Below are 22,194 nucleotides of genomic sequence, written 5' to 3'. Positions count from 1 at the left end.
TTTTGGGTTAACTGAAAATTCAGTCTTCATTTTTAAATAGTTTGGTCAAGAGCCAGTACTAATTCAAGTGACAAGACTATCTTACTTGTTCTAACTTGTTTTGATCAAATGTACCCTGATTTATAGTCAGCATTACCCCTGTATGCTCATCATATTTAGTTTAATTAAAAGTGTGTGCACGGGCCATTATTATTCAGTAAAGTTTTTCAGAGTCTTAGGGGGAATGTTGGCCCATTTTGAATATGCTGTTAGATATGTAATGAGCCTTACAACACAAAATTGAATATAAATTACATAAAATGAATAAAACTGTAGTTAAGGTAAGTAGCAGTAATATATTTTAAAGCAAAGTGAATTGTAGGCATATAAAAATCAAGCAGTGTTTTAGGGTGAGTGGTAAGAAGTACTGGAACTGTATAATAATGTTAGATTTTTAATGTTAAAGATTACCTTGAAAGGTTAGCAACAATCTAGGCATGAGGTGATAAAGCCAAGCACCAACTTTTTTGTCCTTCTTTTCTTTTGGAACCTTGGAAAATATGCTTTCTTAAGTTTTCTTTTTAGAAATAGCAATGCCTGAGTAACTCCCATTTTGTTTCATTTTTTAAATTTTTCTTTTAACATTTATTTATTTTTGAGAGACAGCAAGAGACAGCACAAGCAGGGGAGGCACAGAGAGAGAGAGAGGGAGACACAGAATCCAAAGCAGGCTCCAGGCTCCGAGCTGTCAGCACAGAGCCAACACGGGGTTCAAACTCATGAACCACAAGATCATGACCTGAGCCAAAGTCGGACACTTAACCAACTGAGCCACCCAGGTGCCCCATAACTCCCCTATTTTAATGGGACAGTACTAATGGGCTAGCTGCCTTAATTGATTTTTTTTTTAATTTGGCACCCACGACAGTTAGAATCCAATCCAAAATTATGCGCTGGATAAACTCTTTTTAACATTCATCTGAAACTGAAAATGCTAAATAAATGCCTTTGTTGGTGAGATACACACTCCATGAATATTAAATTGTCTCTACCAAACTTCCATCAATTTTTGGTTATAAGTCTTACCAGCAAGCTCTACAGAGTTTTTGTAAGTCAGTGAAATTTAAGTTTTCCCAAATCCCCTAATAGAGCAAACAAAAAACCAACAAAGAATATCCTTTTATCTTAACCAATCAGTACCTTCTCTTTTTCAAGCTGGACTTTTGTCTTTACTGTGTAGGAAACTGAACAGAAGTTAATCCTGTTGACTTTTGAGGTTCTTAGACCCTAACTCTTGGCAACGTGATGATGACTTTTGAGTTTTTCAAAGGAATATTTAACTTTATAGATTTTCTCTTTATCTGATGACCTCAGAACTTAACCTTTACATTAAGAACACAACTTTACTATATTCTTAGACTTCTGTCTTCTGTACTTTTTTGTCCTACTTTTTGGTGCAACTTTCTACATTGTTAAATGCTTAATGAGAGACCTAGTTATATAGTCCCCCAGCACCAATAATAACTTGAACCTAGTTAGTCTAGAAAAGTATGATCCATTGTGGAAGAATAATAATGAGGTATTCAAATAATACTAGATCTTCTGGGGGCACCTGGGTGGCTCAGTCGGTGAAGCATCCAACTCAATCTCAGTTTAGGTCATGATCTCACAGTTCAGGAGTTCGAGCCCCTCACCCAGCTCTACATGGACATCGCGACGGCTGCTTGGGATTCTCTCTCTCTGTCTGCCTTTATTTTTATTTAAAACTACTTACTGGGGCACCTGGATGGCTCAGTCAGTTAAGTGTCCGACTTCAGCTCAGGTCATGATCTCACACCCCGTGAGTTCGAGCCCCACATCGGGCTCTCTGCTGACAGCTCAGAGCCTGGAGCCTGCTTTGGATCTGTGTCTCCCTCTCTCTCTGCCCCTCCCCCACTCACACTCTGTGTCTCTCAAAAATTTTTTTTTTAAGAAAATAAAATTTTTTTTTTAATGTTTGAAGTTGTGTTATTGAAGGCATGAGAGGAAATGTACACACTGTAGATGGACATATAAATTGGTGAGCTTCTTTGTGGAAACAATTTGTTGGTATCAGTCAAAATTTATAATGTACATACACTTTAACCCAGTAATCCACTTCTAAGAAATTATACTATTCATACATCCTTGCAGTGGTACACAGTTGATATTTGTTGCAACATCTTTTGTAATAAATAGCATAGGACTAGAAAAAGCCCTAATGTCTCATGTCTCACTGGTAAGGGCCTGCCTGGCTAAATAAAGTATGATAGAAAAGAATACCTAATGATAGATATAAGGAATGAGGGGGGATCGCCTGGGTGGCTCAGGTCAGTTAAGCCTCCAATTCGGCTCAGGTCATGATCTCACAGTCCGTGAGTTTCACCCCCACGTTGGCTCTGTGCTGACAGCTCAGAGCCTGGAGCCTGCTTCAGATTCTGTGTCTCCCTCTCTTTATGCCCCTCCCCTGCTTGCTGTCTCTCTGTCTCTCTCAAAAATAAACATTAAAAAATTAGACAAAAAAAAGAATGAGGGAATTTATATGAACTGATATGGGACAATCTCTAAAATATATGAAGTGAAAAAACAAGTGCGGAACAGTGTTTATAATATGCTATCTTTTGAGGGGGAGAGATGGATGTAATTAAATATGTGCACACTTCTATCTACTTAATAACATCTAACCCATATAGTATAAATGTATATGTGTGTGTGTATATGCATATATGTATGTAGTATATATACACATGCACCATCTCTAGAAGAATATGCAAGGAAAACTAACAGAGACTGCCTTTGCAAGGGGGACCTTGGGAGCTAGGAGACTTTTATCTCTGTGTGTGTGTGTGTGTGTGTGTGTGTGTGTGTGTGTGTCATTTAAATGTATTTGCTTATTCAAAAATACATAGATATGTATATACATAGAAACAAGAACAAAAATAAATTTTAAAAAGGAGATTAAGAAGAAATATAGTTTCATACTGAGTTCTACAGAATCTGTGATATGAACCTCTGGATCCTAGAATAATTATACCATACCATTATAGGTATCTAAATGTCTCAGTTAAGGAAAATTTGCAGCCTGGTTCAGACCCCCTCACCCCGAGTTGTCTTTGAATAATGAGCCATGGATATGTCTCCTAACATTCTGGCATCTTTCTCCGTGATATAATTGTTGCTTCATACACATGGCAATTGGAGTAAGTAATTGTTATTTAGAAATACACAGTAATGCATTTATGATATTATATGTTTGCACTGAAAAAGGTTTTAACTTCAAAGAGCTAACCAATGTTGGTGACTTTTTTTTAGATTTCTAGTAAATGGGTTTTGATTACCATGTACTCTGATATACTTCGTCCTAGGCTCGGATGCTCATCACAGAGGAAAACCTAATGACCATTATCATTAAGACTTTTATGGACCATTTGAGACATCGAGATGCCCAGGGCAGATTTCAGTTTGAACGATATACTGCTTTACAAGCCTTCAAGTTTAGGAGAGTTCAGAGCCTTATTTTAGATCTCAAGTAAGCTTTTGTTGAATTATCCACCACTTGCAATTTATAAAATGTCACTGTTTACCCATATATTCATTGCTATTCTTATCTTGTTCAGGTATGTGTTAATTAGCAAACCAACTGAATGGTCAGATGATCTGAGGCAGAAGTTCCTGGAAGGATTTGATGCCTTTTTGGAATTACTCAAATGTATGCAGGTATGTATAAACTGACACATTTTAAAGGGAAACACTGGGGGCACCTGGGTGTCTCAGTTGATTAAGCGTCTGACTTTGGCTCAGGTCATGATCTCATGGTTCGTGAGTTCAAGACCCACATCAGGTTCCTCACTGATAGTATGAAGCCTGCTTAGGATTCTCTCTGTGCCTCTCTCTCTCAAAATAAATAATCTCTAAAAAAATTTTTCAAAAATAAAAGGAAACACTTTCCTTTTCTTTCTTTTTTTTTTTTTTTTTTTTTTTTTTTTTTTGGTTCATTGAACTGAACATCTTTTTATATTCTTTTCATTTGGGACACATTTCTAAAATAATAATTTGGGTGACTACAATTTGGACCAAGAAGCTCCTCTTTAATTAGAAACTCTTAGCAAGGTGTAGAATGAATGAGATCCCAGCAGAAGTTCTGGCATCTGCTGTGTTGTTTTTTTGTATTTGGTTATTCTTTTGGTTACCATTAACATTCTTTCTTTGGGGATTGTATTTTTACAATTACAATATTTTACAATTTTACAATTACAATCTTTCTAATATTAGGCTTACGTGGAAGCATTGTCAAGTTAATTATTTAAGAAACTATAATGTTTGATTTTTTAGTTTTAATGTTTCCATATTTCTTTTTCTCTCCTTGATGTGATATTTGTATAATACAGTATTGATCTTATTCCCCTATGTTTAATTCTCTTCTTTGGAAACACCCCCATATACAGAACAGAATCTAGAAACAGAAGCCAACTGGTGTATTTAACCAGTTTTAACTGTAAGAAGATAGATGATATCCCAAAATATCTGAGCTGCACCATTATGATTCTTTTAATAGCTATCTAGCTTTCGTAAGCAAGAAATAGCAAAATTGACTGATCATTTTTGGAAAACATTCTAGTTTCTGTGTTGGGTGGTGGTTCATGATCTTTAGTTTATTATAATACTTCTATGTTTTTTCTTATATCTGTAGAAACAATATCTACTTTGGTCATTTTATTTATTTTTTAAATGTTTTTATTTATTTTTGAGACAGAGACAGAGTATGAGCAGGGGAGGGGCAGAGAGAGAGGGAGACACAGAATCCGAAGCAGGCTCCAGGCTCTGAGCTGTCAGCACAGAGCCCTATGTGGGGCTCAAACTCATGGAGTGTGAGATCATGACCTGAGCTGAAGTCGGGCGCTCAACCGACTTGAGCCACCCAGGCGCCCCCACTTTGGTCATTTTAAATACTTTAGTATCCTCTATTTTCTGTTATTTAATCAGTTCTGACACACCAAGAGTAGTTAGGCTAGGTTCTAAAAAATGATATTCTTATTTTTTTTTATTTTTTAATGTTTTTATTTATTTTTGAGAGACAGAGACAGAGCACAAGTTGGGGAGGGGCAGAGAGAGAGAGACACACAGAATCTGAAGCAAGCTCCAGGTTTGATCTGTCAGCACAGAGCCCAACACAGAGCTTCAACTCATGAAGCGCGAGATCATGACCTGCGCCAAAGTTGGACACTTAACTGGCTGAGCCCCCCGGGAGCCCCTAAAAAATCATATTCTTAATTAAGATTCTTTCAAAAATGTATATTCGTATGAAATAATATTTTACTTTCTGTTTTTCTTTTGTTTTGTTTTCGTTTTGCTTTTTTTCTTTCTTTCTTTTTTTTTTTAATGTTTGTTTATTTTTGAGAGAGAGAGAGAGAGAGAGCTCAAGCAGGGGAGGGGCAGAGAGAGAGGGAGACACAGAATCCAAAGCAGGCTCCAGGCTCTGAGCTGTCAGCACAGAGCCCGATGCAGGGCTCAAAACTGAGCCGAAGTTGGACACTTAACCAACTGAGCCACTCAGGCACCCCATGTTTTGCTTTCTTTTAGTGTCTGAGAAATTTTAGTTGCAGATTCAGAATAAGTATAAAAATTTTGTTGCAGTATATTGTAAAATATATTTATAAATTCAGTAACATTTTAAAAGCCTATCCAATTTCTTCTAATAGTTTGGTCTGTAGATGATAGGGTTAAAAATAGTTTGAAGGATTGTTGCAGTGAAATATACATTTTATTGTTTAAAACATAAAAAAAATTGCCACAAATAATTTGTTTTATACTGGGATTTTTATATTTTAGAGACTGTTATATAAATATGTAATTTAGAGTTGGACTTACACTACTTATTCTTGTTAAAACGTATACTTTGTATGTTTTTGTAATCAATATATATTTCTTCTATATTATTTCTTAAGTGCCCATGTAAGAGAACAAATAAAATTTTAATCCATTTTAAATCTTTTTGCTTCCTTTAAGGGGATGGACCCAATTACACGTCAAGTAGGACAGCATATTGAAATGGAACCAGAGTGGGAGGCAGCCTTCACACTACAAATGAAATTAACACACGTCATTTCAATGATGCAAGACTGGTGTGCTTTAGACGTGAGTTTCCTCTAGGGGTAGGGGGTAAGGCGATAAATGGAGGAGGGGAAATAAACAAATTCCTCAGTAAATTCTGAGGAGATCTGGAGAGGATAGTAGTGATACTTAACTCATGAAACAGCATATTTTCCTCTCTTACCTATAAATTCCATAAAAGTTAAAATTCTGAATCCTCAGAAAAAAATTGGAAAATAGAGGAAGAAATAATCCACTCTCTCTCTTCTCTTATGTTACTATCTTCATTTTTTCCATAATCCCATCTAGATTTTGAGCATATAAAAAGAGTTTAGAAATTTATCCAAAAGTAAAGCTTTACAATTGTTACATTTGTTCTGTCTTAAAATTATTTTGCTTTCCTTTGGCTATAAAGTCTAGATGAGAGCCTGTGTAAGTTGAGAGGTAAGAGAAGACTTCTGTGAGATCTGAACTATGTGTCAGAGTTAACTGGTCAAAGAGTAAAACATATTCCTGACTGAGAGACAGCTGCATCATGCTCTGTGATAAGAAAGAGTGTGGTTGGTCCAGAAGCTGTGAGAAGGCTCAGGTTGGAGCACAGAGGTTGAAGGTAGAAAAGTGGACAGGTGCCTGACTTTGCAAGGCCTTGGAAAGAAATTTGGGTTTTATTCTAACAGATTGAGATGCCACTAGCGGCTACCAAGCAGAAAAAGTGACATAACCCAGTTTACATGTTTTTTAAAGTTATTCTGTGTGGAGAATAGATGGAGGAGGGCAAAAGTAGAGAGATTTAATAGATGGTTGGCTTTCCTTTGAGTTACTGGAGGTGATCAGTGGCCAGGTTTGAGAGAAATTTAGAAGGTGAAATCGCCGGTTTGGGAATAGATTGGACAGTGGGAAATGAGGGAAAGGAGGGTATTGGAATAACTTCTAGATTTCCACAGCTGTATGGAGATGTCATTCACTGAGACAGGGCACTGGAAGAGGGGGAGTTGGGGAGGGAAGATTGAATTTGGTGTTGCCTATATTGATATTTGAGGTGTTACGTACTGACTCTTCATCGAATTTGAGGTGCTTATTCAATGTTGTAGAAACCCAGCCTTTTGAATAACTTACAGAAAACCCTCTTTTTTAGGAAAAAGTGTTAATTGAAGCTTACAAGAAATGCCTTGCTGTATTGATGCAGTGTCATGGTGGTTTCACTGATGGTGAACAGCCAATCACGTTAAGCATTTGTGGACATTCAGTGGAAACTATCAGATACTGTGTTTCCCAAGAAAAAGTTAGCATTCACCTCCCAGTTTCTCGCTTACTTGCAGGTAAAGCATTTCTCCCCTCCCCCCCCTCCCAAAAGGACCCTGAAATCATCTTTTAAATTGTTGTTTGTGACTAATATTTATTGAGCACTTAGTACACACATTACCTCAGTAACTCTCAGTTACTGAGAGTAAACACATTACTCTCAGTACACTGAGAGTTTGCTAAGCATTGACTTAATCACCATCCGCCTGTGAGGTAGGTATTGTTATTGAATTTCCTTCACGGATGGGAAGACTGAGACACAGAGGTGACTTGCTTAATGTTATGCGGCGAGAAAGAGAGTGGGGATTGTAAGGTGGTTTGGTACCAGAAGCCATCTTTATAACAACCATACCATAGCACTTCTTCAGACTTTTTTTTTTTTTGAGAGAGAGAGAGAGAGAGAGAGAGAGAGAGAGAACATGCATGAGGGAAGGGCAGAGAGGCAGAGGGAGAGAGAATCCCAAGCAGGCTCTGCACTGTCAGCACGGAGCCCAAAGCAAGGCTTCAACTCACAAACCATGAGATGATGACATGAGCCAAAGTCAAGAGTTAGATGCTTAACCTGAGCCACTCAGGTGCACCCCCTTCAGACTTCTTCACTGCACTTAATCACCTGTTGTTACTGCTTAACTCAACCCAGATTTAAGGTCTGTGCTGTTAAATTCAAATTGCTGTATCACTTAAGTGATTGCTGGTAAACTGAAACCACCCCCAAATTTTTTTCTCTCCCTCCAAGCTTATTTATTGATAACCTTTTTAGGGATAGTTTTTTAATCATGAGTGGTTGATTTACAAGTCATTTATATTTGGTAGAATATTTGAGGCTGCCACCTTGCAGCAACCAAAAACTTTGAATATACGTTCGTCCATCTCTGCAGACTCATTTCAGTGTAGCTTCCTTCTGTATTTCTTGATTGCAGGGATTCTTTTTTTTTAATTGTAGGAAATCTTATCCTGCTCACATACTGTTGTTCCCTTTAGTTCCATTTTTAACTGAGAGAGTAGAAAGAAGTTCTAAAGGTAGCTATTTTTACTCATTGCAGCATTTGTAATTTGTCTTAAGTGTATGGCTCAGTAACCTAATATGACGTGAAAGTGGGGTGCGTGTGTGTATGTGTGTAAGAAATTGTAGAGAACTGATACCATTTCTTCCTTAAACGTTTGGTAGAGTTCGTCAGTGAAGACATAAGAACCTGATACATTCTTTTTTGGAAGGTTATTAACTACTGATTCCATTTCTTTAATGGATGTAAGTTAATTCTAGTTCTCTGTTTCTCCTTGTATGAGTTTTGGTAGTTTGTGTTTTTCAAGAAACTGGTACATTTCATCTAAGTTATCAAATTTGTGGGCATAGGGCCATTCCTGGTATTCCTTTATTCTTTTAATGTCCATGGGATCAGGACTAATAATCCCTGTTTTCTGAAGGCAATTTTTCATTGTTCTGACCATTATCCCATCTTCCTCCTGCTAGAGCCTAGCATTAGAATAGTCTTCTGGAAGTTGTGAAGATTTAAGATAACTTAGCCATCTGGATATCAGTAGTACAACAAATGGAACAACAACCAAAAAAACAAATGGAACAACAAAAAAGCACTTAGTATGAAATTATGATTGTGGGAAGAAATCTCTTATTTCTGTAACTTGTTCAGGCCCAGTTGTGTTTCTGTAAGTGCTTTGAGCATCCTGAACCTGTTGATAGTCAATATGAGCAGGTAACAGCGTGGTGTTGTGGAAGAGTATTCAGCTGGAGTGCAGGAACGTTGGTCCTGTTTACTGCTCAGCTGCTGATCTTTGCTGCCTTTAAAAATCTGGTTGTATGATGGAGGCTGATGCTGATAGTTACCCACAAGGAAAATAGTACCCTTCAGATGTACTAATTTCTGCCTAGGTGTCTACCACTCTCAGACCTTCTCAGTGAACATTTTTGAGCATTCTACTCACTGTTGATAAAGCTTGGCCTGAATGCTTATAATCTAATTGAAGAGCTAAGTAAACACATACAAAATAGTTCAAGAACAACTTGGAGTGTGTACTAGTGGAGGTTGAGTGTCAGAGTGTCAGAATGAGACTCAAAATGTAGGTCTTCTCGGGTGACAAAAGCCAGGCTTGACCCACATGGCCAACATCCACTGATAAGATTAGAAAAACCATTCCCTGTTTAGACAACATAAACAGGATAATTAATTCTTAAGTAACAGAATTAACTAAGGTGGAGCTATACAAGAGCCCTTTGCAGTCAGGAACTTAAGAGGCTTTGATCTTAAACTGGAAGTTCTGGGGAACTTAATTCTGAGATCAGGATCCACGCAGACCATGAATCCCAGAACCAGTTTCCCTGTTCACTTGCCAGAAGGATCTCTCCTACTATACTTTAAATGGGAACAGAATCCATAGCCCAATGAAACATGACCCTTCAAGTTGGCATAACATATATAAATTGCTTTAATAGTTCTATAACTGCTTTTGTGTGTTTGTATGTCTAACATTTATCTCCATAAAATGTCATCCGTGTGTATCAGTACATGTAATTAAGACTGTGGTTCTAAATGTGCCTTTGATCCAGAGGGTCATTAGAATATCAATTAAAAAGCTTCATTTATGGGTGAAATTCATTTTCTATCTTAATTTGTAATGGGATAAGTTCCCAAAGAAAAAGAGAAAAGAAGTTAGATATAAAGTTGAGTGAATATTTAGGACTTTTTTCTAAGTGACTTGCAGTTGTAGAAATACTTTTTTGTTTATTCTTCCATGCAGGTTTACATGTATTATTAAGCAAAAGTGAAGTGGCATATAAATTTCCAGAGCTACTACCTCTAGTAAGTAGTACTAACATTTAAAAGTAAATACCTATGTATTATGTTCCATGTATTTGAAATCAGTTTGAAACAAACTTTATTAAACAAGAGTTCTCCAGAAAAACAGAACCAGTGGAAGAGTGTATCCACATGCATGTGCACATGGGTATGTAAGTATGGAGAAAGAGACAGAAAAAAAAAATGGATTTATTGTAAGGAATTGGCTCATGCACTTATGGGCCTGACAAGTGTGAAATATGCCTGCCTGGCAGTCTGGCATGGCAGGCTGAGGACCCAAGGAAGAGTTGATGTAGTCTGAGGACCAAAGGCAATCTGGAAGCAGAATTTCTTCATCCTGTGTTTTCTCTTAAGGCCTTGAACTAATTGGATGAGGTCCACCCACATTATGGAAAGTAATCTGCTTCACTCAGAGTCTACTGATTTAAAAATTAATCACGTCTACAAAATACCGTCACAGCAACATTAACTGGTGTTAATCAAAAACGGTGCCATGGCCTGTCCAAGTTGACACATAAAATTAACCGTCACACAAACATACTTTGAGTAATTTTAACTACTGTTTTATATAAAGTTTCCATCCCTATCAACCAGTCTTCTTCATAGAGTTGAGATTTTTGAGTATTTTTTTTTTGTTTTATTTTTTGTCTTTACAGAGTGAACTTAGCCCACCCATGTTGATAGAACACCCTCTTAGATGTCTTGTTTTATGTGCCCAAGTACATGCAGGAATGTGGAGAAGAAATGGGTTCTCTTTAGTAAACCAGGTAAGTGTATTTTTAGTTTATGAATAGTTTTCATCCATTCCTTTGACTTCTGTGAAGGTTGTAATTTTCAACATACTTAAGTCTTTGAAAGTTGAGTATCTATATTAAAATTGTTCAAGAAGATAAATGTAAGGTTAAACCAAAATGTTTCTTGGAACTTTTATTCATACTTTGTCAAGAAACAATATCAAAAGTACAAATGAACTTAATTTTCTTGATATTTAACTTGAGATCATTTTTTAGAACAACAAATGTAATATAATAAAAATTCAGATTTCATCCCTTAAAATTGTGGTAAAAGTTCTATTAGATGGTTGTCAGAGGGGAGGGAGTCGGAGGATGGGTAAAATGGGTGAAGCTGAGTGGGAGGTATAGGTTTCTAATTTTGGAGTCAGGAGGAGAGGCACAGCATAGGGAATAGAGTCAATGGTATTATAATAGTGTTATATGGTGACAGATGGTACCTATACTTGTGAGCACAGCGTAACGTGTAGACTTGTCCGATCACTGTCCTGTACACCTGAAACTCATGTAACATTGTGTGTCGACTCTACTTCAATCAAAAAAAGCTCTATAGTAATTAGCTCTGAAATTGAGGTTTTAAGTTTTAGACTTCATCAAGTCTTGGTATAGATAAGGTTTTCCCCCCATTTTTCGTAGCTATAAACCTTACAGAAGTAACTTTCTTGGGAGAACCAGAAAGTTGGCTGCAAAATGTGAACCATACAGTGAACACTGAAATCTGAAAATTTCTAATTAATCTCTGCTAAGATAGTGTTAACTGTTGAGGAAGCCACATTGTGTGTTGGTGCGTGTGCACACACACACATTCACACTTGCATTGAACCCATGTGCTCTTGGGGATTGGGGAGAGGAGGGACCTGCACAAATAAAAACCTATTTGCCCAATGTAATTATTATTATTTTTTTTTAGATTTATTACTACCATAATGTGAAATGCAGGCGTGAAATGTTTGACAAGGATATAGTAATGCTTCAGGTAATGAATTAAAAGCATTAAACTTACAGTTCATAGGGAATTGTTTTCCTTGTTATTTCTACAGAACCCAGCACTTAGGATTACTTCCAAATCTGTAACTTTAGCCTAGCCCTGTCTGCTGAGCTCCAAACTCATATGAGTAAGAGCCTGTAGAACATTTTCATCTAGATTTCCTGGACACATCTCAGATTTAACATATTCAAACTACTCTTATTTCCTCCATACCTTCCTCCTATCTTGCGTTTCCTACCTTGGTGTATTGTTCAACAGTGTATATATTTGTTAGAGTCAGAAACCTGAAAGCCGTCCTTTTTTCATTGTCCTCTGATTAAAGCCCCAACCCCCTTAAACTGATTTGATTTCCAAGGCTTGTGAAACTTACCTTTCTTAAAATTCTCTGAAATTGCCATGCTCTGTCTTAAGTCTTAAACTCTGCACATTTCTTTCTTTTGCTCCCTAGTTTGCCCACCCTACCTCCTTCCTTTTCCATTTACCTAGTGACTTGTTTTCCTGCATGTCTTAGTGTTCAGGGTCACTTTCTCCAGAAAGCCATTGCAGACACACAATAATGTGGCTACGTATCCCATTTGGGAAGGCCCATAGCATGGTGCTCATCCCCAGCGTAGCTTTCATAGCTCTGGATTGTGGTTGCCTATTTACTTTTTGTCCCCTCCACTAAATCATGGCAACTATATCTTGGTCCCTGTTTGTCTGTTGTGCATAGCACAATACTTATCATATAGTAGTTTTTCCATATTATTGCTGTGGATTGAAAAATTATAGAAAAGTTATGGAATGTAAATTTCAAAAATGATTGGTTCAAAATAAATTAAAATCCAAGTTGATTTAGAATTTATACAGATGAAATTAAAGGAGAATTAAACTAATATTTAAAAGCTGTTACTTCAGTTAGTATAGTTTTTATCAGCAAAAATTAGTTTGAGAGTTCTTGATAACAGTCTAATATCACGTATATAAAAAGTACTAGAAGCTTAATTGCCATATCACGTTTCTCTCTGAGTCCACATACTAGACGGTGATAGGAGAATGCTGAAATAAAACTTAAGAACTGCATTCATGGGGCTGCAAGTAATTCAAAGCATTAAAAGGAAAGAGAACCTATAGTCCATGTTACTCTGATGTGTTGGTTTAGAGGAGGGTTGTTTTGTTTCTATTTCATTTTGTTTTACCAACTTAGATTCTTGTCCACACTTGTAGCTTCCACAAGTAGGGAATTGGGCTAAATGGGTTTTCATCTTGTATTGGGATTGGTGACTAAGCTGTTTTCACCTATGCAGCCCAAAATATCTTTCACTAATTATTTAGTAACCCTTTTGACCTCCCTCTTTTCCTTTATCTCAAACATTAAAAAAAAAAAAAAAAAAAGACAGGTGTCTCTATGATGGATCCGAATCATTTCCTGATGATAATGCTCAGCCGCTTTGAACTTTATCAGATTTTCAGTACTCCAGACTATGGGAAGAGATTTAGCTCAGAGATTACCCATAAGGTAAGAGCATGTTTTATAAGCCCGTTTATAAGCCTCATTTAAAGAAGTATCTTCCATTCTTTTGGGGTACATTCATCACCTGAGATAATACAGTACTGGTATTCTTATCTCTGAACTTTCTCTCCCCCCACTTGCTACAGGATGTAGTTCAGCAAAATAATACTCTAATAGAAGAAATGCTATACCTCATCATAATGCTTGTTGGTAAGTTTGGATTGTTTGCGACCTTTATAAATTACATTGGCTTTCGTGGTGGCAAATAGTTCAGAATTTCTGAGCTATGTTTCTTTTAGTTGAGCGGTTCTTCAGTTTGGGGGGAAGGTTAGAGCATCCACGTCTTTCTCCCCTCTGGTTACTGTAGCACCGAGAGTGATGGTCCTGTGGCAATTTGGAACAAGAGAGTAGACCTACTGAAGTAGAATAATCTGAAAGACTCCTTGTCTGAGGAGAAAGAAGGGGAACAGAAGAGTATAGCAAGCAAGAATAGGATATTTAGGATCTATTTACTGTTACTTTATATCTTAGGGATGTTTCCTCCCATGGTTTTGTGTCACAAAACTGTTATCTTGGCTTTAGGTACAATAATAATAATAATAATAATAATAATAATAATAATAAATTAATAGAGACCTGTGGCTAATAGATGCAGGTTTCTTTTCTTACTGCCTGTATTTTCAGTCTTGTCGCCTCCATCTTTCCTATTCTTTTATCCTATACCTTCCCCACCTCCTCTGCTATTTTAGACTCTGTAGTTCATAGAACAGAGAATCCTGGCTACTGTCAAGAGGTGATATCTTATTTGCCACTAGATAGAAGGACAAAGGAAGGCTCCCCTCCCTGCTACCATGTGGCAGATGGCGGGAAAAGCAGTTTCCGAGGCTACTGGTTCAACTACTGCTGTACCACTTTTCTACTACATCCAGTTCCTTCCTGCCTTCTGGTCCCATTGTTTCAAAACAGCAACCAGAGTTTTCTCTCCTCTGCCCAAACCCTGCACTCACTTGTTGTGTCTGAGCCTCAGAGATTAGGAGCTGCTCTCACCCTAGCTTGTTGCCAAGCCAGTTGCTACCTTCCCATTGCATAGAAAGAAAAATATATTGTGTTGCGTGAATTATAAGTATATACTGCTTAAGTATGCTGGTTATGTTAAATGTGTGGATATGTACTTTTGCATTGACAGGAGAGAGATTTAGTCCTGGAGTTGGACAGGTAAATGCTACAGATGAAATTAAGCGAGAGATTATCCATCAATTAAGCATCAAACCTATGGCTCATAGTGAACTGGTGAAGTCTTTACCTGAAGATGTAAGTACCTATACCTTAAAAAAGAAATTTAGAAATTCTTCCCTCCCTGTCAGGCTAGTGTGTAGAGATTACTTCTGTATACCTTTTCCAGTGGTAAAGACTACAATTCTAGGACATGTATAACTCCTACTAGTCGCTCTTATTAGAAATAATTAGCGGGGTGCTTGGCTGGCTCAGTTGCAGAGCATGTGACTCTTGAACTTGGGGTCATAGGTTTGATCCCCATGTTGGGCATAGAGATTACTTTAAAAAAAATTTTTAATGCTGAAAAAAAGAGAGAATACTAGGGATGGGGAATAGAAAAGAGCATAGAAGTAGAATCTCTTACAGGGAATTCTTAGAAGAGATAAGGATGCTAAATAAAAGTAAACCTGGTCTTGGGGCACCTGGTGGCTCAGTCGGTTGAACGTCCAACTTCAGTTCAGGTCATGATCTCGTGGTTCATGAGTTCGAGCCCCGCGTCAGGCTCTGTGCTGACAGCTCAGAGCCGAGGCCCTGCTTCGGGTTCTGTCTCCTTCTCTCTCTGCCCCTCCCCCGCTCACACTCTGTGTCTGTCTCTCTCTCTCAAAATAAATAAACATTAAAAAAAAAAAAAGTAAACCTGGTCTTGAGAACTGAGTTTATGTATCCAGTAGATAAGGGCTTGTTATAGAGTCTTTACTACAAAGTTGCCATGGGTGGTGTAATGTTTAACCTAGTGTATTGGAGAAGGAAGTGAGAAAATACCTGCCCGGCTGTGTTGAGCAAACTGAAGTTTTCCAGAGCTTTTTCCTTCTGAAGCATTCAAAAACTCTTCTTAGAGAGCCATCTCTTTTCCTTCTAATGAATGTAAAATAATGTTCATGGGCATTCAGAGGCTAATTATAACTGTTTCTCCTCTAGGATCTCAAGGTCTTTGGCCACCTATTTTTCAGCCACAGGGTTTTTCAGATAGATAACCAACACTTATGGTTAGGAGTAGTCCTTATTTCTTTGAGGCTTTTCAAAATGTTTCCCCAAATTTGAAACATAGATCAAAACTTTCAACCTTAATGGTCATTCTTCTGGGATTTAAACCCCTATTTGTTTCATAGTAATACTTCCTTTAAACTTTGCATTATGAAAAATTTCAAATATCTGTAGAAATAGAAAACATAACAGAACCCATCTCCAGTTTCAACTAGTCTTGTTTTATCTTTACCCCAACCATGAATCCCTGCCCCACCCCCCCCGCCGGATTATTTTGTTAAGAATGTCAAGTTTACCCACAGATGACACACGCTCTCCACCATCCAACCAAAACCACAGCGTGAGTTTGCAACAGGGGAGGGAAAAAGAAGAATCAAAACTTCCAAGGCCCTGGTTTTTTTCTTGAAAGTACTTGAAAAAGGAAAATTCATTTGTGTTTTTTATTTACATTTAATATTTTTTGTATGTATTGTTAGGGGTCAACCATTTTTAATGATCTCAGATGACCAAACCAGCCTTTGGAGTGTTCTCTGTTCTACTTCTGACTTTACTTGTGGTAGACCATGTTCGTTATAATTTCAAAGGAGAAAAAAAAAACTTTGAAAAAAAAAACAAACAGAAACAACAACAACAAACAGTCTTAATTCTGAGCATTCCAGTAACTTTTTTTATGTATGTACTTAGCTGTACTATAAGTAGTTGGTTTGTATGAGATGGTTAAAAGGACCAAAGGTAAAAGATTTCATTTTTTTCCTTTTTGTCTGTGCTGTTTTATTTATTTTTTTGGCCTGTTTGATGTAGGTGTACTGTTGTACAACAGTAATCCAGAATTTTATTTTGCTGAGCTGTTCTAACCAAAACAAAACAAACAAACAAAAAGCCCAGAATACCAGGTTTACCATTTCATCTATAACTAGAATTGTATGTGTGTAAAACAATGGTTCTCGGCCAGGGACAACTTTGCCCCCACGAGACATTTGGCCAGATCACCACTCAGGGCAGGGTCATATGGTGCTCCTGGCATCCAGTAAGCAGAGGCCAGAGGTGCAGCTGAATATCCTGTAATGCACAGGACAGAACCCCCACAGCAAAGAATTGTCTGCTCTAGATGTCAGCAGGGCCAACATGGAGAAACTGGTCCAACAGGACTTTTAGGAAAACTTGTCTATCCGTATGCCACGATCACACCTAAAAGAACAATAATTAATAATTTCTTAATACCACTAGATATCTAGTCAGGATAAAAATTACTTGTGCTTTTTTAATACAGGAAACGAATCCTGAGTTGCTAGATGAGAAAGCGATTACAGTTTCACTTCGACTTTAGAATAAAGAAGAATACAATTTAAAACAGCATTTTAAAATACATCTTGTACAAAGTAATGGCAACTATATTTGCCAAACATTTTTGACCAGAGAATTCTTTAATTAGAATTCCTATTAACATCTTGTTATGAATAGGATATGATTTCAGAAATGCTGTTTTACCAAAAATAGATAAGAAATTAGTGTAACCTTCACGAAATGCTAAATATCTTACGTAAATTTTAAATGTTATGTGTACTTTATGCTTTTAAGTTAATTCCTTTTGAAAGCTGTCACCTTGAAACCGTAGGATAGTGACTTAGTTTTAACTGTATGAGTCTGAATGAATGTTAGCTTATCAACTAAGTTTCCCTCGTTATATATTAATAATTATGTTTACTATGGAATCCTCGTCTATAAAAACTGGGTTAATAGTATAGCAGCTTCATAGAGTTGCTGTGTAGGGCTTAAGAAGAGAAAAGCACAGGGGCACTTGGGTGGCTCAGTGGGTTAAGCATCCAGCTTCAGCTCAGGTCATGATCTCATGGTTTGTGGGTTTGAGCCCTGCGTTGGACTCTGTGCTGACAGCTCAGAGCCTGGACCCTGCTTCTGTGTCTCCCTCTCTCTCTCTGCCTCTCGTTGCTCACGTTCTGTCTCACTCTCTGTCAAAAATAAAAGTTAAAAAAGAGAGAGAAAAGCACAATGTTTAAAGTGCTAGCAGATACACAATTAACATGAAACACACTTGTTTCTCATACTGTTAGGAGAACAAGGAGACTGGCATGGAGAGCGTAATTGAAGCAGTTGCGCATTTCAAGTGAGTTTACTTCCTGTTGTTTCCCGTTCAGTTGTTTTTAATATATTAATTTTTCTTGGTGTTTCCTTTGATGGAACTGAGAATGAAATTGTTGCCTTCAGAGAGTGACAGCCTTTTCAGATACAAATTTCTGAACTAGATTTCTCACTGTCCTTTCACTCTTCTGATCTAGCTCTTCACTCAGTAACTAAAATTGATTTATGAGAATGTTCACTGTGCTCAGAACCAGTGTTCATAGCTGATAGTTTCAGATAATTGACATTAAACTGAACAGATGACCTAAGGCAGTGCATTGAGCTTTCTTAAAACTGCTTTCTTCGTTTTCATTTGAATGCGCCTCTTAAGTTATGGGATGGCCTTTGAATACTGCCTTCACTCTTCCAGTGCATTGCCCAGTCAGTAAACCAGTTTATCCCCACTAAGGTTGTTGAGGCAGCTTCTCAATGCTGCTTTTTCCTTGCTCCCACCCCAACAGTAATGTCTTTATCTTTGTTGATTATAAAGATACAATATATAGGGACATCTGGGTGGCTCAGCCAGTTAAACATTGACTCTTGATCTCAGCTCAGGTCTTGATCTTGGGGTCATGAGTTCAAGCCCTGCATTGGGCTCTGCACTAGGTGTGAAGACTAAAATTAAATTAAATTAAATTAAATTAAATTAAATTAAATTAAATTAAATTAAATGATACAACACTTGCTTTTAGAGAAATACAGAAATATATATATAATATATATAAAAGGTGCATATATATATATATATATATATAAAAGATTCTCTAAACCTTAAAATTGTACCTACTTTTTTCCACTTCTACTCTGATAAGTAGAACTTATCAGAGATATCTTTATATGTCAAAATTTAAAAATTATTATTACTTTTAGTGATGTTCACCTGTTTAGAGGTGTCGTAATGTGCGTAACCTATTCCCTATAGTTAGACTTTGAATTGTCACTACAATGACCATCGCATTCACCTGTCCAGTTAGGATTAATTCAAAGTGGATGTGTCAGGCAAAATGATGTACATAGAGCTTTGCTGTAGATTGCCAAATTAACCCATAGAAAATAGTAACAGCTTACATCCACCAGAAGTAAATGAGAGCTTTGATTTTTTATTCTGTTATCTAAGCTTGTCTCATAAATTAGTGTATGACTTTAGTAATAATATTTTAAGGACTTTTTTTCCATAGAAAACCTGGATTAACAGGACGAGGCATGTACGAACTGAAACCAGAGTGCGCCAAAGAGTTCAATTTGTATTTCTATCACTTTTCAAGGGCAGAGCAGTCCAAGGTAATTGGGAAAATTAAAAGTGTACTGAGGAAGAGCTGTGTTTCTTTGTTTTTCCTAAACAACTTTTACTGCTTTTCAGAGATTGAAAAAGGATACATTTTTATTATAGGAAATTTGAAAAATATAAGAAGTATAATGAAGGAAAGTATAGATTACCTAAAATATCACTTCCTAACATTTTGGGTTCCCCCTCCCCATGTTTGCTACATACATAAGTTCTATATAATAATATACATAACCACATGTATGTAATTGTATTTTACTGGCTTTTGAAGACAGATTGTCAACCTATGTAATAGTCAGTTAAGCCATTTTATGTTCATTTCAGAATTGCTACTACTTAACATGTTTTCCCATAGAAATTTATGGAATTTTCCTCATGAGTCTTAGTCAAATTTTGTCTTTTAGCAGTCTACTCTTAAAATACTTTTTCAGTAGATGGCGTTAATTAAACTTGAACATGAAGCTTTTGTTTAGTTTTAGATGCATGTTGCAGAACTCAGACCCAAATAACTTTTTTGGTTTTGGTTTGTATATGTTTCCCCTGCTTTTTAAAATAAGAAAGAACTCCTTGGGGTTTGGGGGGTGGGGGGGTGGTTAGTGGGGAAAAAAATAACCTTGATGTGTCGGTGTGGGGAGGGGGGGACTATATATAAAACTAAGGGTAAATCTCTTCTAAAATCAGAAGATGAGAGGCACCTGGATGGCTTAGTCAGTTAAGCATCTGACTTCAGCTCAGATCATGATCTCATGGTTCATGAGCTCGAGCCCATCATTGGGCTCTCTGCTGTTAGCATGGAGCCTGCTTCAGATCCTCAGTTTTCCGCCTCCACCTCTCTCCCCAGCCCCGCCAACAAAAAAAATAATAAAGTAAATAAATAAGTAAAATTAAATCAGAAGATGATATGACAAAGACTAACTTAGTAGTTTTGGGTTTTAGGTAGCTGTGCATTGCTAATTCCCTGTCCAAATGTCTTCCTTTCTTATTAGGCAGAGGAAGCTCAACGGAAATTGAAAAGACAAAATAGGGAAGATACAGGTACTTTTAATCTTTCTAAAACTCTCTTGTCAGTCTCTTCTTGTTAAACGTTTTCTATCCACTATAATGATTATCCTTGATGAAGTGAAAGATTTAAATATATGCTTTCCGAGGGAACATTCAAGGCTAATAAATATGCAAATATAGGAATAATTAGTACTGAGTCACCTTTGGGTTACTGATTTTGTCTCAGATCCTAAGACATTTCTAGGGAAAACAAAGCTTTCCTCTGTACTGCTTCTATTTATGTAGCTGTTTTTATGCATTTGACCTTGAGAAGGTAAAATATAGTTTTAACATGTGTATTAGTGGATATTCTTTGAGTGAAGACCTATCAAAAGTATCTAATACAGGGATAGGTTTGTTTGTTTTTGTTTTTGTTTTTGTTTAAGCATGTTCTACAAAGAAACCAATAATAACTTTCTTTGTGCAGCACTTCCACCTCCAGTTCTGCCTCCATTTTGCCCTCTGTTTGCAAGTCTGGTAAACATTTTGCAGTCAGACGTGATGTTGTGCATCATGAGGACAATACTGCAGTGGGCTGTAGAACACAATGGATATGCCTGGTCTGAGTCCATGCTGCAAAGGGTAGGTTTGAAGACGTTTATTGTTTATATTTCTGCGCATTTTTGGTAAAAGCCAGAATATTCTTGTCCATATCTATATACAGACAACTTAGCACAAAATGCCATGTTACCTTAATTTGAAATATAGTAATACTATTACTGTTTTTTGTGTCTGACAGCGAAAATGATAGCCAGGCAGATATGTTTTTATACCACATGGTTGTGGTTCCCTTTTCTTGTTGGCCTATCTGCTTCTCATTGATTGTTGGTGATATGTCTTTGTTTATGCAGTACTCTGACGTTTGTATAATGTGTTATCTTTGACCTGTGTTTTTTATTTAATTCCCTCAAAACCCCCGTGGGTTCATCAGTTATCTGTATTTTGCAGTTGAAGAAATTGAAACTCACAGACTAATGGTCTTATAGCTAGTAAGTGACATGTCTAGAACCTTGTTGGTATTTTACTTTATAGCTTTGATGTAACTCATTCTTGAATTATTTATTTATTGAATTCACACAACATCCCTTTTGGGTAGATACAACTTTTTCCATTATGTAGATGAGCAAGTCAGTTTTCAGTGAGATTCAGTCAGCTTGTGTGTGTTACTCAATTAGTAAATAACATAATAGTAATTATTCAGTTAATAGACTTAGCCTACTCTGTACCTTATTCTGTGCTAAGTACTTTTACGTACAATATTTGCAATCTTCAGAACTCTAAAGGGAAACTGGTTTTTTCCATTTTAAAGATGATGAAATTAGGCTCAGAGGGATTCCCTGAAGCCATGTAGCTTGAAAGCAGTGAAGCCAGGATACAAATGAAAGTGAGCATTCTTCCAGAGCCTTCTTCCAAAGCTACTTTTCTTTCCATTGTCTCAGCAGCCTCAAGTATCTCATTGGCTAAGATGTGTGTATACTTATACCCCCCTCCCATTTATAAATATGCTTAAAACGTAAAAGCACAAAGCTATGGTCTACTAGAGACCATCAGTATTATCTGAGCAAAAGATTTGTCGGAAATGATGGAGAAAAAAAAAGAGTGAAAGCTATTTACCTTTTGTGTACATTTGCTTTATGTCATTCAAGCTAACCTAATTCATCCAAGTCTCCAACAGCCACAATAGCTCTTTGTGTGGGGAAACGTACAGACGCCATACATACATCTCCTTCAAAAATTGAGGAGCAGGATAAGAGCAGTAAAAATGCAGATAGACTCAGTGTAATTTTATATTTTCTTAGAAGCCTGGTAAGGAATTTTTTGCGAGATATAAAGAAGAACTGTAAACATCATTATAAGTTACGTGGCATTAGAAATAAAAGTATCTGTCTTTCTGAGATGATTAAGATTTTTAGTCCTTAGAGAAATTTAACTAGAGAGTATTGTAGACTAGCTCATTACATGATAGATGCTTTCAGCTCTAATTATCTGGCCACTGAGAT

At 36.9% G+C, this 22,194-nt stretch overlaps 1 protein-coding gene across 10 annotated transcripts in view; it reads left to right on the top strand.

The window, feature by feature from the left end:
• Positions 1-22,194, top strand: part of UBR2 (ubiquitin protein ligase E3 component n-recognin 2) — a 155,177-nt gene that overhangs the window by 66,577 nt on the left and 66,406 nt on the right. For 7 of the 10 annotated variants that reach the window (XR_008298606.1, XM_027057738.2, XM_015071257.3 and 4 more), the window contains 14 exons: positions 3,363-3,526; positions 3,615-3,714; positions 6,004-6,132; positions 7,223-7,406; positions 10,144-10,205; positions 10,859-10,969; positions 11,904-11,969; positions 13,357-13,479; positions 13,620-13,683; positions 14,660-14,784; positions 17,802-17,854; positions 19,047-19,149; positions 20,140-20,188; positions 20,622-20,776. Coding sequence is in view for 8 of the 10 variants with exons in the window: in XM_027057738.2 (XP_026913539.1) it covers positions 3,363-3,526; positions 3,615-3,714; positions 6,004-6,132; positions 7,223-7,406; positions 10,144-10,205; positions 10,859-10,969; positions 11,904-11,969; positions 13,357-13,479; positions 13,620-13,683; positions 14,660-14,784; positions 17,802-17,854; positions 19,047-19,149; positions 20,140-20,188; positions 20,622-20,776 (1,488 nt within the window). In the remaining 2 variants the exon portion in view is untranslated. The other 3 variants (XR_008298607.1, XM_053222787.1, XM_053222788.1) reach the window with 3 other exon arrangements.

Source organism: Acinonyx jubatus, chromosome B2 (genome assembly GCF_027475565.1).
Source record: "Acinonyx jubatus isolate Ajub_Pintada_27869175 chromosome B2, VMU_Ajub_asm_v1.0, whole genome shotgun sequence".
NCBI lineage: Eukaryota > Metazoa > Chordata > Mammalia > Carnivora > Felidae > Acinonyx > Acinonyx jubatus.
This window is presented reverse-complemented; position numbering and strand designations above follow the sequence as displayed.